The sequence below is a fragment of the Ranitomeya imitator genome, chromosome 3 (assembly GCF_032444005.1).
Source record: "Ranitomeya imitator isolate aRanImi1 chromosome 3, aRanImi1.pri, whole genome shotgun sequence".
NCBI lineage: Eukaryota > Metazoa > Chordata > Amphibia > Anura > Dendrobatidae > Ranitomeya > Ranitomeya imitator.
Window position 1 is genome coordinate 737,363,744 of NC_091284.1, and position 24,294 is coordinate 737,388,037.

A 24,294-nucleotide genomic window follows, 5' to 3' on the forward strand; every position below is an offset into this window, starting at 1 on the left:
GTACAGACCAAAAGTTTGGACACACCTTCTCATTTAAAGATTTTTCTGTATTTTCATGGCTATGAAAATTGTAAATTCACACTGAAGGCATAAAAACTATGAATTAACACATGTGGAATTATATACTTAACAAAAAAGTGTGAAACAACTGAAAATATGTCTTATATTCTAGGTTCTTCAAAGTAGCCACCTTTTGCTTTGATGACTGCTTTGCACACTCTTGGCATTCTCTTGATGAGCTTCAAGAGGTAGTCACCGGAAATGGTCTTCCAACAATCTGGAAGGAGTTCCCAGAGATTCTTAGCACTTGTTGGCCCTTTTTCCTTCACTCTGTGTTGCAGCTCACCCCAAACCATCTCGATTGGGTTCAGATTTGGTGACTGTGGAGGCCAGTTAATCTGGCGTAGCACCCCAACTCTCTCCTTCTTGGTCAAATAGCCCTTACACAGCCTGGAGGTGTGTTTGGGGTCATTATCCTGTTGAAAAGTAAATGATGGTCCAACTAAACGCAAACAGGATGGAATACCATGCTGCTGCCAGATGCTCTGGTAGCCATGCTAGTTCAGTATGCCTTCAGTTTTGAATAAATCCCCAACAGTGTCACCAGCAAAGCACCCCCACACCATCACACCTCCTCCTCCATGCCTCACAATGGGAACCAGGCATGTAGAGTCCATCCATTCACCTTTTCTGCGTCGCACAACGACACACTGGTTGAAACCAAAGATCTCAAATTTGGACTCATCAGACCAAAGCACAGATTTCCACTGTTCTAATGTCCATTCCTTGTGTTCTTAAGCCCGAAAAAGTCTCTTCTGCTTGTTGCCTGTCCTTAGCAGTGGTATCCTAGCAGCTATTTTACCATGAAGGCCTGCTGCACAAAGTATCAATTAACAGTTGTTGTAGAGATGTGTCTGCTGTTAGAACGCTGTGTGGCTTTGACCTGGTCTCTAATCTGAGCTGCTGTTAACCTGCGATTTCTGAGGCTGATGACTTGGATAAACTTATCCTCAGAAGCAGAGGTGACTCTTGGTCTTCCTTTCCTGGGGCGGTTCTCAGGTGAGCCAGTTTCTTTGTAGCGCTTGATTTTTTTTTGACACTGCACTTGGGGACACTTTCAAAGTTTTCCCAATTTTTCGGACTGACCTTCATTTCGTAAAGTAATGATGGCACTCATTTTTCTTTACTTAGCTGCTTTTTTCTTGCCATAATACAAATTCTAACAGTCTATTCAGTAGGACTATCAGCTGTGTATCCACCAGACTTCTGCTCAACACAACTGATGGTCCCAACCCCATTTATAAGGCAAGAAATCCCACTTATTAAACCTGACAGGGCACACCTGTGAAGTGAAAACCTTTTCCGGTGACTACCTCTTGAAGCTCATCAAGAGAATGCCAAGAGTGTGCAAAGCAGTCATCATAGCAATATGTGGCTACTTTGAAGAACCTAGAATATAAGGCATATTTTCAGTTGTTTCACACTTTTTTGTTAAGTATATAATTCCACATGTGTTAATTCATAGTTTTGATGCCTTCAGTGTGAATTTACAATTTGCATAGTCATGAAAATACAGAAAAATCTTTAACTCATTATCTACCAATGTCCTTTTTTTGGGACGCCTAATCTTTTGCTTCTAGCAACTAAGATTTTATAATTTTTATAATTAGGTCCAATTTTTTGTGTTTGTAAAATGAATGTTTTCAAAAGGAAATCATGTCATTGTCATTTTTAATTGAATATTGGGACGCCCTTTTCTGAAAAATCCGTAAAATGAAAATTTCTAATTTGGCAAGTAATGGGTTAAATGAGAAGGTGTGTCTAAACTTTTAGTCTGTACTGTACATCCAGGCAATTTTCACCCTCGGGTGTCAGCTGTTCCTGAAAAAAATATATTTTGGGCTAAAACCGCTTTGTAGGAAGAAAATGTTTCCCCATTTTTATGGATTAACGTAAAATTCTGTGAAGCACTTGGGGTTCAAGGTGCTGAACACACATCTAGATACATTTCTTGAGAAGTCTAGTTTCTAAAATGGGGTTTTCCACTGTTCAGGCACATTAGGGGCTCTCCAAACACAACATGACATCTGCACATAATTCCGTCAAAGTGAGCATTCCAAAACGTCATGTATCTCACCACACATCTAGATAGGTTCCTTAGGTGGTCTTGTTTCCAAAATTGCACCACTTGTGGAGGGTTTCCACTGTTAAGGCACATTAGGGACTCTCCAAAAGGGAAATGGCATCCACTTTCCATTCCAGACAATTTTGCGCTCAAAAAGTTAAACTGTGCTCCTCCTTCTGAGCCCTACCGTGGGCCCGGACAGTACTTTTCACCCACATATGGGGTAGCTACATGCTCAGGAGAAATTGCACAACAAATCTGGGGATCGATTTTTTTTTTTTTCCTGTTTCCCTTGTGAAAATAAAGAAATTTGGGTCTAAAGTATGATGTTTGTGTAAAAAAAAAAAGTTAAATGTTATTTTTTTTCCTTCCACATTCCATTAATTCCTGAGGGATTATTAAACTTCTTGAATGTGGTTTTGAGCACCTTGAGGGAGGGTGCAGTTTTTACAATGGTCACATTTGTTTTTGTTTTTTTGTTTTTTTGCATCTAGGCCCCTCAATGTCTCACTTCAACCCTTCTAACTTCCTAACCAAAGAAAATTATGTTTAGAAATTGTGCTGATGTAAAGTAGACATGTGGGAAATGTTATTTGTTAACTATTTTGTGTTACATAACTCTTTGATTTAAGGGCATAAAAATAGAAAGTTTTGAAAATTGCTAAATTTTCACAAACTTTTGGATTTTTTTTCACAAACGCAAGTCATAACAATTTACCACTATCATGAAGTACAATATGGCATGAAATAAGAATATCTTAAACAGTGGGATCCATTGAAGCATTCCAGAGTTATAACTACCGTACATACAATTCTGCCTAGTGTCACTTTATCATTTGGCCTGGTCATGAAGGTGCAAACAGGCTTGGGGGGTAAAGAGGTTATGTAAGCGCTGATCAGTTTATTATGTTCTCGATCAGCTTTCACTGAGGTCAAACATCTGCTTTTCTTCACCTGCAGAGTATTGCTGAGTATAAGGTTTGCAATGAGCTGCTTGACTTTAGTTGTTGGTTTTGACTTTGAGTATTTCTTCTGTTTTATTCTAAAAATGACAAATAACATTTTTAAAAGAATATACTGCATGCAAATTGCCTTAATAGGAGCAATAGTGTAAATGCCTAAGACGTCTAGAAATAAATTATTTTCGCACATCAAATGACTGCACAGCTAAGTCACAGATGCTTTCATTTTCTTTTCAGCGGAGAGAAAGCCAGTGTTACTGTGGATGATTTGAGACCTGCAACAGATTATCACGCCAGGTCGGTGACACCATTATGTGTTGTGCTGTATTTAGGTTGTGGATATTATTTTGTCTATCTGTCACATCAGTTATAGTGTTTCAGTTTTATCATGAAATGATAAATGGCTCATGTCTAGCTCATGTTGGTTACTGGTAAGTAAATCGCCAACCGTTTCCACATTGTTTTGGTGTGAACATACATCTTTTTTTATGAAGGACGCACGTGTGACTATGTGATGTGTTCATTCTCTGCGGTATAAATAGTAAGCAGTAAATTACTTGGCACTCAGGAGATCTTTTTGCAAGATGATAAGTGAACAATTAGTTTATTTAGTGCATCCAGTTCAAAATTAAACGTTTTCGGTCTAATCCCAAGACCTTCATCAGAAACCGTTTTTGGATTACTGGAAGCCACAACAAATATGTATGGGCCCACAAAGGTGCCAACGTCATACCGAGTCCGGGAGAAGAAAGCGCCTGGAAAAGTCTGGAGGTATGGGGGATGAGCGCAGTCCCGGGAGCAACGTGATCCCTGCAGCACGGCGCCGATCTTCTGAGAGGTTACAGCGCTACCGCTCCTGCGAGTGTCTCGCCCCACAGCAGCGCTCATCCCCCATACCTCCAGACTTTTCCAGGCGCTTTCTTCTCCCGGACTCGGTCTGACGTTGGCACCTTTGCAAATAAATTGTGTGCAACGTGGATCCGCTTAGCAGTTCTGTATATATTATTGTAGCGCTGTTGCGCGTCTCGTCAGACAGCCCCGATGTTGCGTTGTGGACCAGGTGGTCTCTATAGTAATTGCCCATAGACTCTGAGACATGCTGTCTGTAGTAACCAGCTGTGCCATTGTTCTCAGGAACATTCTCAGACCACTCACCTGGTAATAAGGGATGAGAGGACCCTTCTCTCCAACCTATGCTGTTGCAGGACCTAAACAGTCGAGCCTGTATAGCCTATGCTCAATGATGCCAGGTTGCCAACACCATTTTACTCCCTATAGGAAATGCCAGGGTGCCATGCTTCAGAAAGGTTGTGCTTTAAATGTTTTTCTGTTGTGAGGTTGCAGCAATTCAGACACTTTAGTAGGCATTTCTTGCTTAGGAGTAGCCCAAGTGCCTTCATCTGTGACTTACGGAGTAGCTATTAATGAAAACTCTAATGTTGGAACCTATTGGCGTATCCCGTTCACTGCACACCATATTACTTGTCCCTTTAAAGCCAAAGCTTTATGACGCCTATTGTTCCTTGTGTTGCAAGTCTGCTGTGATGAAAATTGAGACATCTGCAGCGCTCACCTGACATTGCATGTCATGAGATCTCTGGGGACACGGATCAATGCTGAGTAGGTATGTTATTTTTCTTATTTTATGAAGCACATTGTGGCCAATTAGAATGGGTGTGTTCAATGGTGAACAGCCCTTTTAAGACAATAGAATAAATTGCATTTGTGAGCTCAGTGCTGGTTGTAAGGATATGTGCACACGTAGAAAGCTCCTCTGCAGATTTTTCCGCAGCGGATTTCATAAATCCGCAGTGCAAAACCGCTGCGGTTTTTCCTGCAGATTTATCGCGTTTTCTATTGCGGATTCCGCTGCGGTCTTACATCTGCAGTTTTCTATTGGAGCAGGTGTAAAAATGCTGCGGATTCCGCACGCGGCGTTTCCGCGCGTTTTTTTCCGCAGCATGTGCACTGCGGATTTTGTTTCCCATAAGTTTATACTATACTGTAAACTCATGGGAAACTGCTGCGGATCCGCATCTGCGGAAACGCTGCAGATCTGCAGCAAAAGCCGCATCGTGTGCACATACCCTTATACTTTGTTCAGTTTAGCCATAATCTTGAGTTGGAGTTTGAGACCACATCTATAGGCCACAATTCAGATATGCCACAAAAAAAAGCATGTTCCTTCAGGAGCGGGCCTAATTAAATGTTAACACAAAAAATAGCCTTTCCCTCTTGCTTTTAAGAGAATGCATTCTAATTATCACACTATAGATGGCGCTAGTGTACAAGTAGTGATTTGTGATCTCCCTGCAGTGAGGCAAAGACCGTAAACTAGATCCTCTTCTGTAAGAACGTCGTCGGCAGCTTGAAGCTCCTTCATAAACAACCTAAAGTCTGTCATAAGTATTTATTTTCTTCAACTATTGCGTGGATTACAATTCTACTATTTTGTTGAGTATATGTGGACAGTGTACCTTCTTTTCTTTTTTTTGTTTGAAAATGTAATTAGCCGTAATTATATGAAGAAAAAAAAACCAAGGTTTTCCTTCCTTGGCTACCCTTCAGCTACTAGGAGAGTACTCATACATTTAAAAGGTTTTGCTGGCACTTGGGGTGGAAGGTCATACTAGATGTTCTCCAGAACTAAGATATTGATGACCTATATTTGAGTCACAGTGAGTGTTTGGTCAGTATCTTACATCAGTATTTGTAAGTCAAAACCATGAGAGGAACAAATTGAGGAAGCGTATAATAGCATCAAGTGCTGGCTTACAGATCCTGTTGTAAAATACTGACCAAATACTGAACGTGGCCTTAGGAGTGGTGATCAGTCTCAGATTGCTTGGGGTGCGGCACATAATCGGCTCTTACCGGAGCACCACAGCTCTGTACATTGTGTGGTGGTGGCCATTCTTGGTTTCTGTGTTTCAGCTCCAAGGGAACAAGCTGAGCTGCATTACTTGGGATTCACCGCTCCACAGTGTGTGGTGACCTGGGAACATGTAGAACTTGGCAAACACAATGGGCCTGTACCCAGGGCTGTGGAGTCGGTGTCATGGAAATTGAGTCTGAGGTTTGGCTTACCGCCTCCACAGCCCTGGCTGTACTTCATGGTAAGAGGCATCGGGGATCTGGCAATGACGCGCACAACTGATAATATCTACAGATGACAAATAGAGTTTTCTAGAACTCAGTTGGGATTTTATAGATATTGTATCCTCAAAAACATGGCTTAGTGGTTAATATGGTTTATTTGCTCCAATGGTCACTATGCTGCTTGCATTATGAGAGGACTTCTGGGTTATTAATAATATTTCTGGTGATAATTCTATCCATACTTATGTAGTCAATGGTAATAACATCAGTGGTATAGGATAGGTGATAAATGTGAGGTCGCTGGGATCACTACCAAATCTAAGAATGAGGGATCGAAGTCCTGCGTTTGAATGGATCCGAATGGATCACACGTGCACACTTACGCCCCCCCATATACATTAGACTAATCTGGCGATATCTACTGACTCAGATGACAACCTAATCTGTAGGGGGCTCCTGACAGATGATGTTGGGGAAGATAAGGATCCGGCAAGTCTGATTTCGACCTGCAGATCTTTCTGTTCTTCCCGTGATATCTGCCGCCAGAGGTGTCTGGCAGAGACTCTTTCTCATCGAGAACACAGGAACTCTCAGCAGAGCGAGCGCTCTCGTGTATGGGGGAATCTGCTCAGATGGCTGCCAGATGAATGATCGGCCAAACTATTCTGTCTACAGCCATGTAATGTATATGGGGGCTTAACACTCCATTTTAGTGTCTATGGGAATGACGGAGATTGTCCCATCCAACATATCCTTTGGGATAGACACAAACAATGGACATCAAGGGGCTTATGAAAGCACTGAATGCTACTTGAAGGACATAGACTGTGGATGCCATGGGATGGGCGCACTCCTAGACACATTTCCGTTACTAAAATATATATTAGAAAACTCCATTGTTTTATCATCCTTGTTTAGGAGATTTCTAGTTGTGCCAAAGAGCTGTAGGGCTGTATAGATCTGGAGATTTGTTGAGGTCTGACATATCAGTCACTTTAGTGTAACTTTTTCCTTTAAGTATTGTCCTCTCCTGTCGTATTAAGCCCGGTTCCCCTGGCCGTCTCTCTCACTCTTAAAAAGCAAAAGAGCAAAACATTTTACAAATTGTAACCATTTTGCATTGTGGACTTGTCAATGTGTACTTCTAAACATAAGGTATAACAAATTTCAATCCATTCAGCTAAAATCCCGCTTCCTTACAAAGCCGTTTGCATAAATCTAGCCCACTTGTGTGCCCCTCGCTGTGATTATTGCCGATCACTTTCCTCCTTGTATTGTGTTTCCTTTCCTCATGTAACGGCCATCCCACAGGCAATGACTAATTCCACCTACTCCCCACACTTCAGGCTCACAGTGGCCGGGACTATTAATACGCCGATATATTACACAGTTTACTGACACATGGAGATGGTATCCTAACATAACCCTACTTTCCTCCATAATAAGGAAGAAAGATGTCGCTGTAATGTGTGGAATTGTGGGATTTGTTGGTATACACACAGATGAGCTTTGTCATTCTGCAGCACTTATTTTCTATTTTTCATAACACAAACTGATTACAAAAAAAGAAACCTTCCAAATTGTTTAAATGCATTTATCACAAAGAAAAAGGATTTAGGCAATAGGTCTTTTTCTGATTACATATTTTCCACTATAGAGGTCCTTTCACCAATTTTAGTATGTTAAACTAGCCACATCACAAAATGGGGACAGCAGAGCAAAGTAAAACTATTTTAACCCCTTCACACTGCAGCCCATTTTCGTTTTTGTGTTTCTGTTTTTTGCTCCCCTTCGTCCCAGAGCCATAACTTTTCCATTTCTCCATCAATATGGCCATGAGAGGGCTTTATTTTTGGAGGACGAGTTGTACTTTTGATCCACACCATTGGTTTGCCATATAGTGTACAGGAAAGCGGGGAAAAAATTCAAGTGCAGTGAAATTGCAAAAAGTGCAATTCCACCTTTTTTTTTTTTTTTTTTACCATGTTCATCAAATGCTAAAACTGACCTACCATTATGATTCTCCAGGTCACTACAAGTTTGTAGATACCAAACATCCAAAGTTTGTGTTAAAAAACAAACAAAACGTAATGTTCCGAGAGACCCGTAGCGTCTCCATTTTTCATGATCTGTGGCTTGGTAAGGGCTTATTTTTTGTGCGCCAATCTGATGTTTTTATTGGTAACATTTAAGGTCGCCCATTATTGTATTTTAATGCAATGCTGGCGGTTTGACTTTTTTTCTCGTTACGCTGTTTACCGATCGGATTAATTATTGTTATATATTGATAGATCGGGCTATTCTAAATGTGGAGATCCCAAATATATAAAAAACTTTTTTTTTTTTTTTTTTTTTTATATACGGTAACTTTTCTCTTGCTTCAATTGTCTCCATGGGAGACTAGAAGCTGTGATCGCTTGTGCTTCAGCCCTGGTCTGAGTAGCAGAAATGCTCATTTGCTATGGACGCCGACCGCTGGGTGACTCTTGGCAATCCGGCAATGACAACCACAGGGGTCTGCTGCAGACCCCGGGTTGTCATGCCAACCCATCGGCAACAGCGGTCATGTGAGATGGGCAGGGTTAGTGACGCGTTTCCTGCGCGATCTTGTTAAATGTCACTATCCGAGATTGACAGCGGCATTTAACTAGTTAACAGTCGCGAGTGGATCGCGACTCCACCCACAGCTGTTAGGGGCACATGTCAGCTGTTCAAATCAGCAGACATGTGCTGGGTAAGATGTGGTCTCTTTGCCAGAGCCCACATCAAAGGGGGAGATCCAACATGTGCTGTACATGTATGGCGCATGTTGTGAAGGGGTTAATTTTTATTTTATCCGTTCCGTTGCGGAGATATTATCTTGTAAAGTATAGCTTATATTTTATAATAAGCCTAGTGGGGCTTTACCAGAGACTTTTCTCTGGGAGTGTTATTTTTTTCCTCTGTGTGACATTGGCCAATGATAAGCAGGAGGTATTGTGCTGGGGGAAAAAAGAATGCACCTGGAAGATCAGATGTAATGGATCGACAGCTCAGTTCTCAGCCCTGATCTCTGCAGCTATTGTGACTAGTACAGCAGACCTTTTATGTGATTACAAACACTTTTGGCTTTCATCTCAATGCAATTGGTATGGAGGGAAAGCATAGGTGTTGTGAAGAGAGATGAAAATGCATAGGTGTTTTGAAAATCTCTCCCGGTTCAGCTGTGCTCCGCACCACTCCCTGACTGACTGCTGTGAGATAAAAGCGGAAAGTGTTTGTAATCGCACTCAGCTGTGCGCTGTAGTACACAGTAGCTGCAGAGTGCAGGGCTGTCTATCATTGCATCTTATATTAAAAAAAAAGTTATTCTGACCCTCTGGGAACGTGTTGTTTTTTCCCATATTGACGTTTGTCTACAATAGCTAATGTAACATTATACAAGTGGATTGTAATATATTAGCTGATAAATATCTTGTATTAGGGATCAAATTATTCCACTACATGATCTTCATTTGTTATAAATAATAAATGACTGACTAGCTACTATCTCATGACTTTGTCAAATAATGATGTGGAATAAATGTCTCAATTATTTATTATAAATTATAGTTCTTATACACTATATCTTTTGTATGAACTAAATTACATCTGATCATTATGTTTGAGTTTTGACAAAGTTTTTGTAACTTTAGAAACTTTGTACTTCTAGTCTGAGTAAATCCAGTGAGCATAGTGAGGTCTGTGTACTGTAAATATTCATTTTTTTCTCCCTTTTTCTCTGTAGAGTGCAAGCAGAATTAAACTTTGTTAAAGGAAACTCTTCTGAGGCTGTAAACTTTACCACAATGAGCTGTGAACCAGAAACGCCCAACGCTCCCCGAATTACAAATCGGACCAAAAATTCACTTTCCCTTCAATGGAAGGTGAGTCGTGTCAAGAACAGGCAGCGTCCGGACACGACCTGTAACAGCTGATCAGTAAATTGGTAGTGGCCAGCCTCTTTCCCAAAAAGAGTGTTTATTACCTGCTAATGATGAGGAAATAGTTAGAGCGTATCTGCTGTAGCTACATTTACTATTGCTAATGAAGCATGATGTAAGTCAGTGGAACCATTGCTGTCAGACGTGTGACATATAAAGACGATTGTTTTGCAGCAACAAGTATGGAAATCCCTCAGATATGCCATCTGTTGTGTTATTATAACTCGAGCAAATGGATTTTATATGGAGGAGGGAAATCACACCTTTCACGATCTGTTCCATTGAATACGTCCTTTATATAATGGTAATGGCGCATTTCGTCTTGCAGCTTTGCTCAACACCTTGTGATGCTCCCTGGCGGGATATTTCTAGCTCATGTAGTCTTTTCTAGACACGTTTTCTTTTCTTTTCTCACCTACTCCATAATGAAAGGACGATGGCGGGCAGCATGTTCAAACATCCCGGATTGTGCAGCTTTAGTCTTTATTTAAGTAGCTGAAAGTGATGTTTTTGGGTCCGTAAGTCATAACCTAATACTTAGTGATACCGGTAGCCGGCCATGTTTTACTTCCAAAAAGTCTGTAATGGCATTGTGAATCTGAGAACTGTGCTGGTTTATTTCAATGTGGAGACTGTAATAAATTTAAATTCAATGTGTATACAAGTAATCCATGAGGACACCGAATCTTCAAATGCCCTTGTGTTTCTTCCTATGTGGGGTACATGAAGGAACATTGTAAGGATTGTCTCAAACTCATTTAATGGTTCTGCTTTAAAAACTTGACCAATGCAGTTGATATCTATTATTACATGGCCGTCATTCCAGTAACTCGCTGATCATGTACTACTACAGTCCCCAACCTGTGGCTTGCGGGCCTGAGATCTCTGCGTCGCCATTGTCTGCTAACTCTGTGCATGAGCGCAAGGTCTAGCAAACGGCTATGAAGGAAAGGTCTCCAGATGGTGAATTTTGTGAGTTGTCCTGCACAGGAGAGTGGATCTGGATGTGCATATACTATCAGGAGAGGTGGTGGGGATACATATGGTGAGCTGGAGATAGGGTGATGCTATTAGTTAGAGGATGTTGACGAGGGATACCGTAGTATTGTGGGAATGCATCATGCTAGAATTACGAATGAGGGCAAAGTGGGAACCCCTATAAGGGAGAGGGGAACAAGGGTGTTTCTGTGGGGAAGTTTTGGCTGTCATTTAGCTGGTAAACTGGGCTCTGGGTAACATTACAATGGAGGAGGACGGGTCTGCTGGATGTGGCTCATAGCCATCTCTCAGAACTCAATGTGGCTGTTGAGGTAAGAAAGGTTGGGGATTAAAGATGTAGTACACAGGCAGGCAGGATCTCCCAGGTGAGGGGTGTTCTTTGTAATATCCCTTTTTTTTTTTTTTTTTTTTTTAACTCCTAGAAGTTGGGGTCCCCAGGAATGGGCCCCTCATCTGACATCCAGGAGTTGTTGAAATGAGACAACCCCTTTTAACGCATTAATCCCACTGCATCGCTTTATGTTACATCCATAGGATCTGCAAGAAACGCATATGAAAAATAATTATTTGCAGTAGTTTATGATTTGCCTTTTATCTTTTTTTTTCAGGCTTCGTGTGATAATGGCTCAAAGATACACAATTACCTTTTAGAATGGGATGAAGTAAGTTAGACACCATATTGTCCAACCTGGGACACGCTATATTTCTTTTAGTAGTTTTTTCATGTCCCTGGCTGCAGTGAGTGTTGTTGAATTTACATCCACTGTATTAAAGTGTTTCTTCTCTCGATTGATGACTGTTGCATGTAACCAGAAGCCTGCCACCGCCGACACGGAAGAGCAGAGGGGAAGGGTTGTCAGGCCTTTAAGGCAGAGAACCCAGAGGCCAACTACACCGCACTTGTGGGGGCAGCATGTACCCCTGTAACAGACTGCATCTGGGTGTCCGTCTCCAGTAGGTGTACACTCCCAAAAATGATGTACGTCAGAGCACACGTTTGCTCTGTCAACACCATGATTGTCTATGGCACTGTCTGCACAAACGTCTGTGCCCTGTTTTTGCAGGGGGTTCGGACATAAGACCTGATGTGGCCACTGAACAGGTGCCAAAACGCAATGTGAAAGCACCCTAAGATTAAAAACCAATATTATCAGCCTAAGCCTTTCAAACCAATATTGTTAAATGATTCTTGGTCATGACTTACGATATTATGACTGCATAATTATCGTGTGTACAGCAGCCAGAAATGTGGAATATCTGTTGGTAGCCCGGTGTTTCGCTGCATTTTAATTATGCCTTGGTCCCTTTAGATTCACAACAATTCATAGGCGTAGGAGCTGTGCAGTACCATAAAGACTCAATGTGGCGGCAGCATCTTCTAGTGCAACTTCATTACACCAAAACTTTACTATATCACTTTAAGGGATTTTACTGTAAATTCTAAGAAATTACCTCGGTAAGGCTATGTGCCCACGTTGCAGAAATGCTACGGAAATGTCCGCAGCATTTCCGCAACTCCCTGCCGCGGGTAAAACGCATGCAGAATTCGCATGCGTTTTCCTGCAAAACACAAGCGTTTTGCAAGTGTTTTTAGCTTACAGAATGCTTGCGTTTTCCAAGCGATTTGAAGCATCACTTGGAAAAGTGATTGACAGGTTGGTCACACTTGTGAAGCATAGTGCTTGACAAGTGTGACCAACTTTTTACTATTGGTGCTGCCTATGCAGCACCAATAGTAAAAGATAGAATGTTAAAAATAATAAAAAATATGGTTATTCTCACCTTCAAACGGCTCCGATCTCCTCAGCGGCGCTCCCGGTACTCTCCGTTCCCAGGGATGCTTTGCGCGAAGGACCTTTGTGACGTCATGGACGCTTTACCGCGACATCATCCCAGGTGATTCGCACAATGCATCCCTGGAAACGGAAGCCGCCGGGAGGACTCCAGGGGCCATCAATAGGTAAGTATATCCCTAATTTTTATTTTTATTTTTTTTTTTTTACATGAGTATGGATACCAGGGCCTGAAGGAGAGTCTCCAGTCCTCCAAACCCTGGGTACCATCCGCACATGAAGCGCTCACTTTACGCATGGTGGACATAGCCACATGCGCGTAAAGTGAGCATTTGAATGCAATCCTATGGCGGCGGAATTGCCGTGATTCCGTAGAAATAATGAACATGCTGCGGATTTTACCGCTATGCGATTCCGCAGCGGGAAAATCCGCAGCATGGGCACAGCCGCTGCGGAATCCCATAGGATTGCATGGGAATGCATTTTTCGTTTTTTTTTTTTTAAGCATTTCCGCTGCATCAATAACACGGCGAAAACGCATAAAAAATGCAACATGGGCACACAGCCTTAATCATCTATAGTGCAGCTTAAAGTTTTGATATGCTGTATATTACCAATAATGTACTGCCTGAAAATACAAGGAGGAGACCAAGCATTTTCAAAGCTGTAATTTTAAGTTGTGTGGGATTTTTTTGTTTTGTTTTCTATCAAATCCTTAAATTATGTTTTGAAATATTGGTAAAGTTAAAAAGTTCACTTAGCACTTTACTAGTACGTGATGTTTATAATAAGTCCCAGAATTCACAGTGCATTTCAGCATTCTATGATTTAAGACAAAATGTCCATGCTGACCCCTGTCCTTCTAAGAGTCTTTGCTGCCACTTAAAAATTGGAATTGGACCATGCAGCATGGGAGAAGGTAGCTTAGTCTGATTAATCAGATTTCATTTTTATTTCTTTTATATTAAAAGTTTTATTAGTTTAAATTGACAAATACAAGTACAATAAAGAATGTAGAAAACCTATTTCAACAATATACAATAAACTACATGAACACCGGGAGTATAATTACTATCATGAATATAAAACAGCAATTCACAAATTGGAAACCAGAACAAGAGTTGTGCAAGCATCTCCTTAGATCAAGTAATTAATGTCAAAATTGCCAGAGTTATCAATTTCAGAAAGAAAGAAGAAAATAATTAAAGGAAGAAAGGGAGAAGAAAAGAAAAGGCGTCTGCAAGGGTTTGATATCACAGCACAATTATAACTATTGGGGAAAATAGACGCCTCGGGTGGAAGTAAAGCGCAAATGGGACACGAGTTGGATATAAGAGTAGAGATGGTTGAAACTCAACAGTAAAGCTTTGCATCCGTACCGAACACCTATTGTTCAGTAACAGAAATCGAACACGGACTTCACCAGGAAATCCGTGTTACTGTTCGGGTTCAGCCGCCAAACTCCATGTGTTTGTCGCACTGTCATGTGCATGACAGAACGGCAAACTTTAATTCTGATCGGTGGTAAAATCATTGCACCCAGTCAGTGAACCACTGTTCCCATGCTGTCAAATGACGGCATGAGCGCTTAGCTGTGATCGGAGGTAAAAAGCTTACCTCCGGTCACTGGCATCAGCTGATGGGACTACTGCTCCTATCAGCCTACGCCTGCTGCCGCTATTAACATCGAGAGTAGGAGCGGCTGATGAGAGTAGTCATCAGCTGGCGCATGCATTATAAATAAATAAATAGGCTCCCCTGAATTATTGATAACCAACCAGGCAAAACTGACAGCTGGGGATGCAACCCTCTGGGCACTTAAATAATATTAGGCAAGGTGGTTTTATTGTAATTGATAATGGGGTATCTATTATAAATGTGCTTTTTTTCTTGGGTTAATTTCAATTTTGCTTGAATATTTTCATCAGGGTAAAGGATGTGAAGAATTCTGCCAATGTTACTATGGGCTTCAGAGACAGTTTAGAATAACAAAATTGTCTCCAGCAATGGGGTACACCTTCCGACTTGCTGCAAAAAATGATATGGGCATGAGGTAAGGACCTGTCCATATAGAATAATGCAGATGCTCTTCCAGGTCCTTGCTGTGCTCATAAGTGAATGTTTCCCTTTTTTATTTCCTTTCTCAGCGGTTTTAGTGAAGAAGTTCTGTTCTACACCTCAGGCAGTGCTCCGACAGTGCCAGCAAGTCCAGTACTCAATAAGGCTGGAATTAGCTGGTTGTCACTGCAGTGGACTAAACCCTCGGGTACACCGTCTGATGAAGGGATTTCTTATATTTTGGAAATGGAAGATGAAACCTCGGTATGTTTGAGTAAGAAATAGAAATGACTAATCTGATTAATATAAGTAATTTAGGGAATAAATATAATAAAATATATCTTTTAAAGTTGTCCTAATGACATTAAGGGTTTGTCTGATATTTCTGGGGGTGGAGCTGTGAATTTTGTTTGTTCTGTCGAATTGGATTTACTATATAAACCTGCTGTGCTGCACCATTTTGTATGGTTGAAAATGACCTGTGACCGGTTGAAACGTCACATCCGGTGTTTCGCAGAATCAAGATGTTTTGAACGTCATCACCTGCTGGACGCTGCCTACTATTTTCATTTGAAGGGAACCTGTCACCAGGGTTGGCCGATACGATATGCGGCCATCGCTGATATACAGCATTATAGAATGCTATGTCACATTACAGGTACATATAAACTAATGAAAAAAATGGACATTCCACATGGACAGGATGGAAGGTTCAGTACATAAAACAACATAAATGATATAAGAAAAAATGTTGTCAGAGAAATATATACACGCCCTAACATTTTTTACTGAAAATTACCTATAAAGACATTAAAACAATGATACAGGAAAGATATATATCTTTGTACCGTGTTAGCCAGTAGATACAAAAATATTTAGAATTGAGAGTCCTCTGTGGTTGATACCTTTTAATGGCTAAATGAAAAGATGGTAACAAATTGCAAGCTTTCTAGACTACTCAGGTCCCTTCATCAGGCAAAGACTAAAGGAAATTCTGGAGAATCACATATTTATGCACAACATAGCACAGAAAGAAATAATACAATATTATATATTATATTGCATTATTTCTGTGCTTTGTTGTGCATAAACATGTGATTCTTAAGATTTTGTGTTATTCTATGCCCGATGAAGGGATCTGAGTAGTCTAGAAAGCCTGCAATTTGATACCTATTAATGGCTAACTGAAAAGATGGTATCAACCACTGAGGAATCAATTCTAAATATTTTTCAATTAAAACAATGGGAAGCCGCTAGGTGGCTCCACAACCCTCATAAATAGCTCAGTAACAGGCAGGCATCAGTATAGCCACTGTTGGAATGCCTAATTAGTAACTGTCGGTGCATTGCTTCAGTTCCTGTTATGAAGCACCTGAAGGGTTAATAAAAGTCCTCAATGTGGTTCTGATCACCTTGAGATGTGCAGTTTTTAGAATGGTGTCACTTTTGGGTATTTTCTGTCATATAGACCACTCAGTCACTTCAAATGTGAGGTGGTCCCTAAAAAAAATGGTTTTGTAAATTTTGTTGGAAAAATTAGAAATAGCTGATCAACTTTTAACCCTTATACCTTCCTAACAAAAATATTGTTTAAAAAATATTGCTGACGTAAAGTAGACATGTGGGAAATGTTACTTATTAACTATTTTGTGTGACATATCTGTGATTTAAGGGCATAAGAATTAAAAGTTTGAAAATTGCACAATTTTGAAAATTTTTGCCAAATTTCCATTTTTTTTTTCACAAAAAAAATGCAAGTTATATCGAATAAATTTTTACCACTATCATGAAGTGCAATATGTCACGAAAAAACATTCTCAGAATCAGTGGGATCCGTTGAAGTGTTCTAGAGTTACAACAACAAAAGATGACACTGGTCAGAATTGTAAAATTTGGCTTGGCCATTATGGTCGAAATTGGCTCGGTCATTGTGGGGTTAGGTTACACTGTTCTCTTATTTCTTTAGATGTACTGTTACACTATTTGATTGACACTATGTATGTGTAAATATATGCCACCGGCGCTTACTAATTAGCATTTCAACAGTGACTATACTGACTTACCTGTTACTGAGCTCTTTATGCAGGTTGTGGAGCCGCCTAGTGGCTTCCCATTGTTTTTATATGTTTTTATAGGTAATTTTCAATAAAGATATTGGTATATGTCTGTCCATCGTTTATCAGAATGGTGGTCTGCTTTGGTTGGATGTGTAACCACTGCAGCCAATCACTGGCCACGGCAGTGACCAATACGTACTTACAGGAGCTAGTAATTGTTGATCTAGAGACGGCAAAAACTACAGAAATGTTCTTGGGACCCAGTAGTCCTTAAAATAAGAGTGTCAGGTACAGTAGGGGAATTGTTGCTTCTTTATTTAGCACCATTTTTAGTGTTTTGTTTTAAGTTAAGGGTGGTATATTGAGGTGCTTTTTGCAAGCAGAATTCCAAAGTACCTTCCAACATGTGAATATTTAACGTACATAGGTAATTATCTTGGCTTTAGAGCAACCCTAAGGCAATGTTCAAATGTTGCTTTGTTGCTGCTTTCTTTCTGTAGCCCAAACCTGATCTTATGGCTGTAAAAAAGCTGCAGATAAAAAGCAGGTTTTCCTGTGTTTTCAAAAAAAGCAGCAGTTTTTCCATTCAGCCAGGAAAAAAAAGTGTGTGCGCAAAACGCAACATGTGAACATAGCCTAAAGGTGTGGATCGCTTTTGAAAATCCTCAGTGGCACATGAGTTATAAAATGCAGCTGTTTCCTTCCTGGAATCCATAGTTCTCCAGTGTTTGGCTGCAGCGGTCACATGTCCATACGTTACGCCATAAATCACAGAGAAAAAAGCAGAGATGTTTTACCTGCTGAAGCCTCCAACCAAATGCACCAGCAGGGCGCAGCGGACCCGATAAATGATGGCAAACACACAGGTGCAAAAAATACCGATGAAGCAACCACTTTCAATCCAGTGTTGCCTGTTTGGCATTAGTGCACAAAAAGATAAGAGATACTAGTCTGTATATGGCATAATTCACACAATCAATGCAGAGCATCTGGTTTACAGCCTATTAGTAACGCACATGCAGGCGGGCTGCCCAGTGCTACAAAATGCATGCTGTGCGAACAGGGGCCAATAGTTTACAGAGCCATCTTGGTCCGACTGCGCCCTGCAAGGCTCTGTAAACTATTGGCCCCTGTTCACACAGCATGCATTTTGTAGCACTGGGCAGCCCGCCTGCATGTGCGTTACTAATAGGCTGTAAACCAGATGCTCTGCATTGATTGTGTGAATTATGCCATATACAGACTAGTATCTCTTATCTTTTTGTGCACTAATGCCAAACAGCCAACACTGGATTGAAAGTGGTTGTTTCATCGGTATTTTTTGCACCTGTGTGTTTGCCATCATTTATCGGGTCCGCTGCACCCCGCAGTGCATTTGGTTGGAGGCTTCAGCAGGTAAAACATCTCTGCTTTTTTCTCTGTGACTTTTTTTTGAATTTTTTGGAGGATTTTTCAGTCCACTTTTTGTGTTGGTTACGCCATAAATGGCTGATAGATGGGTTGCTCACCTTTTTAGCCATTTCCTTTGCTATTGTCATTGCCAGAAAAAAAACTATGTAGAGTACAAGGCTAGGCCTTCTCTATTCATTCTCTATCTGGGTGCGGCGTCTAGTATTTGCCTCCTTTAAAGGGGTGTCCACCATAATTACAATGATGGTCCAGAGGGTGCATAACAATGAAAAAAATTGATTCCCTTTTATTACGCTTTCGCGGTATGCGTGTCCCTTCCTTACTGCTTCCATAAAAATTTGTTGTGGTGGCGTCACTTTATGGCTGTAGCCTTCTCATTCTGTAGAAATAGGAAACAACCACAGGTTTCAAAAAGTGAAATGTGGCACTGGGACTAGGCCAGTAAGCAATGTACATGGCCGTTCTACCCTTTCATCACCTCGATGTGAGCTGGTTGGGGAGGACGCCGGGTGTCGGACCCCACTGATCTCGTATTGATCCCTATCCGATGGATTGGTAATCCGTGGCAGTCCAGGACAACCCCTAAGATCTTTCTCTCCTGGCAGTGCAGCATAGTCCGTGTATACAGCGGCATTGACCGACTCCATGTCTACGGCAGCTCTCGTCTGATCTATGGGTACAGCTGTATCATCCTATTATCCTGACCATTGTAGGATCGTGCTGATACACTAATTTCTTACCATAATATAATAACTTTACGTGAGAAGGACATTGCTTTGCTTGGCAACAGGAGCCATAATTATTCCATTCTCTTACACATTAAATTGAATTTATTGAAGTTATTAGTAAACCGCGGATGATATGAGGTGAGACCGTCATGTTGTCAGCAACTCCGGTCAGATAGAGATATACATTACTTAACAATATGTCCACTACGTCCCACGTTTCACATTTTATCAGTATATGAAGATCATAATCTGTCCAAACCTAATCCTCAAGTTGTGTGGTCTGTGGCTGTAGATTGTTGCCCCATATAAAAAAGGAGAATGGAAAGTTATGATAGTCAATCCATGGATTATTTTTGTCAATCTACCTACATAATAATTGTTGTTTTTTTTGTTTTGTTTTTTTATGAAGCTGCATTTTTGCAATAAGTTTGAGTCATCTTATTGTTTTATTTTCATAGGGCTATGGATTCAAGCCAAAATATAATGGAGATGATCTTACATTCACAGTAATGAACCTGAGGCGCAGCACAAAATACAAGTTCAGGGTACGGGCGTTCTCCTGTATGTTTTGCTCTGTATCGAGGTCATTTGAGCCATTCCATCAGAGGCTAGTCACAATTTTACATGCCAAAAGGACTGTATGAGTACTGAAATCTGGAGCATTTATGGCATATCCTCCGGATACGGCATGTAATAGGATAGCCATATATTACTGTACGCTTAGCATTTATTCAGCCCACCGTTCGGTCCTGATTCACTTACATTTCATTTATAGGACCAGGGGAAGCAGCTAGATGGTGGGAATGGTTTATTTCTAGTTGAAACATAAACATTTGCAAGGCAAAGACTAATCATTGTGAGCCATATTTGCCCTTGTTGTGACGCTTTTATTGTCTGTGGATCCCATTGACATTATAAGGCTCCTCCAGTCAGATTGTAATGTGTCTGGCCATTTGTACTTAATGAATGGTAGATATGACGCTGATTATTTCCAGCTTCCTCTTCCATCTCGTAGCTCTATCAGAGGTGCAGAGAGCTGAGACTTTGTGTTAATGGCCGGGTAATTTTCTTTAACTTTAAAAATAAATATATACTGTATTTTTGTTGTTGTTCCAGTTAATTGTAGAACCTGGAGCCATTAATAATCACCATATCGGATATGAACACCAGATAAATAAGATTTGGGTAGCATCTCCTGTTTACACTCTGTTGGTTTAAAGCAACATTAAATATAGGAAAAAACAAGTAAAAAAATCTTCTCTCAATCTCCTCTTTTGAGTTTTAAAGCTGGCCATACATTTTTAGATAGTGGTTGGTCTTACTGGCCTCCCCGTATGGTTCGGCCAAGCATGCACATTTTTTTAAATAGGGAGAAAAGGAGTAAGTCACTGCAAGACACACCAAGCAAAGCTTTTCTCCCTTGTGAACAAAAGGATAATGTTATAATTGAGAAACCCTATCCTTTACTCCTCCAACATCTACATCACAGTGAGAGAATAGGCACAGAGAGTGACAGAAGGTGCTGCAGCTTTCTAGTACGAGTGTTTCTATAACTCAAGGACTGGATTCACAGCTTTACTGGTTAGTACTGCTATATAATACCATCCATGCTGCTTCTGAATATGTACTATATAGATACAGGGGAGCAGGACTCCGTCATGTCTGTGTGTTCTGTATGTGGGAGACATCAGAGCAGCTATGCTGGTAAAAAAAATACAGGATAGAGGTCATATCATGGTCAAGAACTGTGTTAATTCTCAAGGGCACCCACAACCGCTATTTCTGAAATGCCACTGGAAAGGTCAGGTACATGTAAAGACCCTTTTCATTCTCCATTTTCCAGCTGAAAATAGTAGAGATCAATGGGAAATTATAACGTGTATTCTGTTTTTTGTAATTTCCTTAAAAGTTAAGCTTTTTTTAAGTATTCTATAGATAGTAAATTGCTTTAGTTAGACCGCATGAAAATAAGAAAGTTTGCCATTTATTTTCCTTTTCGATCTTATGTCCTTTTCCTTAAGTGAGAGCTTTTATCTTTCATAGTGTACAGCTGGCTTTCATGAAGCTCAGCCACTAGTGCCTGCTCAGACCTTGGCCAAGAGTGCGAAATAGTTACATTTCAGGAAATACATTAACTCCTAACATACCATCCATCTCTCCCCAGCCCATTGATTTCTGAAGATCAGTTAAGGTACCTTCACACATAACGATATTGTTAACGATATCGTTGCTTTTTGTGACGTAGCAACGATATTGTTAATGAAATCGTTCTGTGTGACAGCGACCAACGATCAGGCCCCTGCTGGGAGATCGTTGGTCGCTGAATAAAGTCCAGAACTTTATTTAGTCGCTGGACTCCTCCTGACATCGCTGGATCGGCGTGTGTGACACCGATCCAGCGATGTCTTCACTGGTAACCAGGGTAAACATCGGGTAACTAAGCGCAGGGCCGCGCTTAGTAACCCGATGTTTACCCTGGTTACCATCCTAAAAGTAAAAAAAAACAAACGCTACATACTTACTTACAGCCGTCTGTCCTCCAGCGCTGTGCTCTGCACTCCTCCTGTACTGGCTGTGAGCGTCGGTCAGCCGGAAAGCAGAGCGGTGACGTCACCGCTCTGCTTTCCAGCCGCTGTGCTCACAGCCAGTACAGGAGGAGTGCAGAGCACAGCGCTGGAGGACAGACGGCTGTAGGTAAGTATGTACTGTTTGTTTTTTTTTACTTTTAGGATGGTAACCAGGGTAAACATCGGGTTACAAAGCGCGGCCCTGCGCTTAGTTACCCGATGTTTACCCTGGTTACCGGCATCGTTGGTCGCTGGAGAGCGGTCTGTGTGACAGCTCTCCAGCGACCAAACAGCGACGCTGCAGCGATCCGGATCGTTGTCGGTATCGCTGCAGCGTCGCTTAATGTGAAGGGGCCTTTAGATGCTTATCTCAGCCCCTGACAAGCTGCTGTTATAAAGCTGTCAAAATCACCAACCCCCACCATCAGCTGGTCTCAGAGCAGGTCTCCTAATCACAGCTCTCACTTTCCTGAGTGGTGTGCTTGTCCAAATTCCTTGTCATCTCTGTGTAAATATGGTGATGGCGATTTACTCTCCAGAGCAAATCACTGATAGCTGAATGTGTTATTGCAGAACCTATGCTGAGCTTTTTAGTTCTCCTAATTTTACAGCTCTGCTCTTCACCAGAACTGTCTCTCAAGGAAGAGAGCCCATCCTGTCACAAACCAAGAGACTGGAAAGCTGTATGCTGTTTGAGACAACTTGGGAATAACCCTTTTAACCTTATGTACAAAAATAATACTGGAGCACTTTCTTTATTCCTCTTAGTCTGCCCCATGTAGACCAAATGTTACTGGAAGTTGTATGCAAGCAAATCTTTTGTTACATTTATTATCGAAGTTCTATTATCTGCCCTGCAGTGTTAGTTCAGCTATAAGCATTGTGCACCTGTTAGTTATGTCTTCCAATATTCAATCTGGAACCCTAATTCTAGGTTATTGCATATAACTCAGAAGGGAAGAGCGGTCCAAGTGAGGTGGTGGAGTTTGTGACTCTTCCAGACAGGCCGGGTGCACCATCAAAGCCTACTATGAAAGGAAAGGTCCATGCACAAAACTTCCGCATAGCTTGGGGTAAGTGCTGCTGGTTACATTTGTCTTCGGTTTTATCTGAGCAGTTTTGACGTTTTATACCTAATTATGCCGTATTCTGTATGAAGTAGAAACGTAACTTTGTAAGTACATAGCATTACTTATTACTATTGAGCTGTTATATCCCATTTACAGCTTTGCAGGTTGACACTGATCAAGGGTCCAATAACCCAATTTACTAGCAACATAGGGAAAAAATAATCTGTATTACTTGGATCTGAATCCAGTCTTTTGCGGGCATTCAGCCAGAAAGATAAAGTCAGAAATCTTATCCAACAGATTTGTAACTGCAGCTCTGGATTATAAAACAGACCGTAACTTGTGATGTGAATTCTAGACCTAAAATGCGACAAGGTGAACTTGCACTTTTACATGGACAGCTTGGATCGGTCACACCTTGTTTCTTTAATAATAAATGGATTTGCTATAATTTGTTGTTATATAAATAAATCTGGCAATATAGCACTGCATATAATGCTGTGTACTCTGTGTTCCCCAAAACTCCCAGCACCTTTAAGGAACATTCTGTCCTCTATACTTCTAATGTTGGGCCCATTCTCTTCATCTTTTTTTAAAAGAAACTGACACATTGTAGCAAAAAAATAAAATGAAATATTTGTGTGATCCAGTTCACAAACCAAACCTATACATGCAGACGTATCTGTCTATGATGTGAACAGACGCCATGCGTGTTGCATCCATGTGCTGTTCATTACAAACACGTGTGATTCAGTCTCTGAAAAAAAATTGTATTTTTTTTAACAGCTGTTCTGAATTGTCCTCTTTATAAGAATGTTTTTTATTTTTTATTTTTCCTGATGAACGAAATAACTTTTTTGTTTCTGTTTAGATCCACCGAAAGATAATGGAGGAGCAACAATTACTAAGTATATTGTGGAAATATCTGAAGAGCAAAGCGGTAATTAACTCCTGATATGTCTTTGCTATGGGATCAGCATAGGTTTAAATGACTGTGCAGAATTTGTTGTAGAATATAATGATATACACTCGAGTCATGAATCATTTCCAGGCACAGTTCTCCATGGTCTACAAATCCACCCCAGGACCCTCAATGATAGAATGCATTACCCTCGCCTGCACCAAGTGCCCTCACAATTAGCAATATTTTTAAGGGTTCCCGCTTAATAATTAGTTTGGAAATCGCTGGTCCATGGTTGTCCTGTCATCTTCTCCTAGTTTGCTTTAATATCAGGATTTGACCTTCTGCACCAGAAGAGGGTGCAATACTCATGAACCCAGTAGACTTGTTACAACTATATTACTTTGTAGCTAAGAACCTGGAGGGACATTTACACCAGCCGATGTGCGGTGATACATGACATGTTTGCCGCTTGACAGTCATTTCACACTTCAAATGTGCACAGAATAATCATTAATGAATTGATCTGTGCTCGTAGGCTGCCTTTGTTCTCGGCAGCACAG

The 24,294-nt window shown here is 40.9% G+C and overlaps 1 protein-coding gene across 3 annotated transcripts in view; it reads left to right on the top strand.

The window, feature by feature from the left end:
* FNDC3A (fibronectin type III domain containing 3A) overlaps positions 1 to 24,294 on the top strand; it is a 365,351-nt gene that overhangs the window by 293,649 nt on the left and 47,408 nt on the right. For all 3 annotated transcript variants that reach the window (XM_069758841.1, XM_069758840.1, XM_069758842.1), the window contains 8 exons: positions 3,325 to 3,384; positions 9,953 to 10,091; positions 11,756 to 11,809; positions 14,869 to 14,993; positions 15,088 to 15,262; positions 19,652 to 19,738; positions 22,695 to 22,833; positions 23,702 to 23,770. In XM_069758841.1, the coding sequence (XP_069614942.1) occupies positions 3,325 to 3,384; positions 9,953 to 10,091; positions 11,756 to 11,809; positions 14,869 to 14,993; positions 15,088 to 15,262; positions 19,652 to 19,738; positions 22,695 to 22,833; positions 23,702 to 23,770 (848 nt within the window). The remainder of the gene's footprint in view (positions 1 to 3,324; positions 3,385 to 9,952; positions 10,092 to 11,755; positions 11,810 to 14,868; positions 14,994 to 15,087; positions 15,263 to 19,651; positions 19,739 to 22,694; positions 22,834 to 23,701; positions 23,771 to 24,294) is intronic.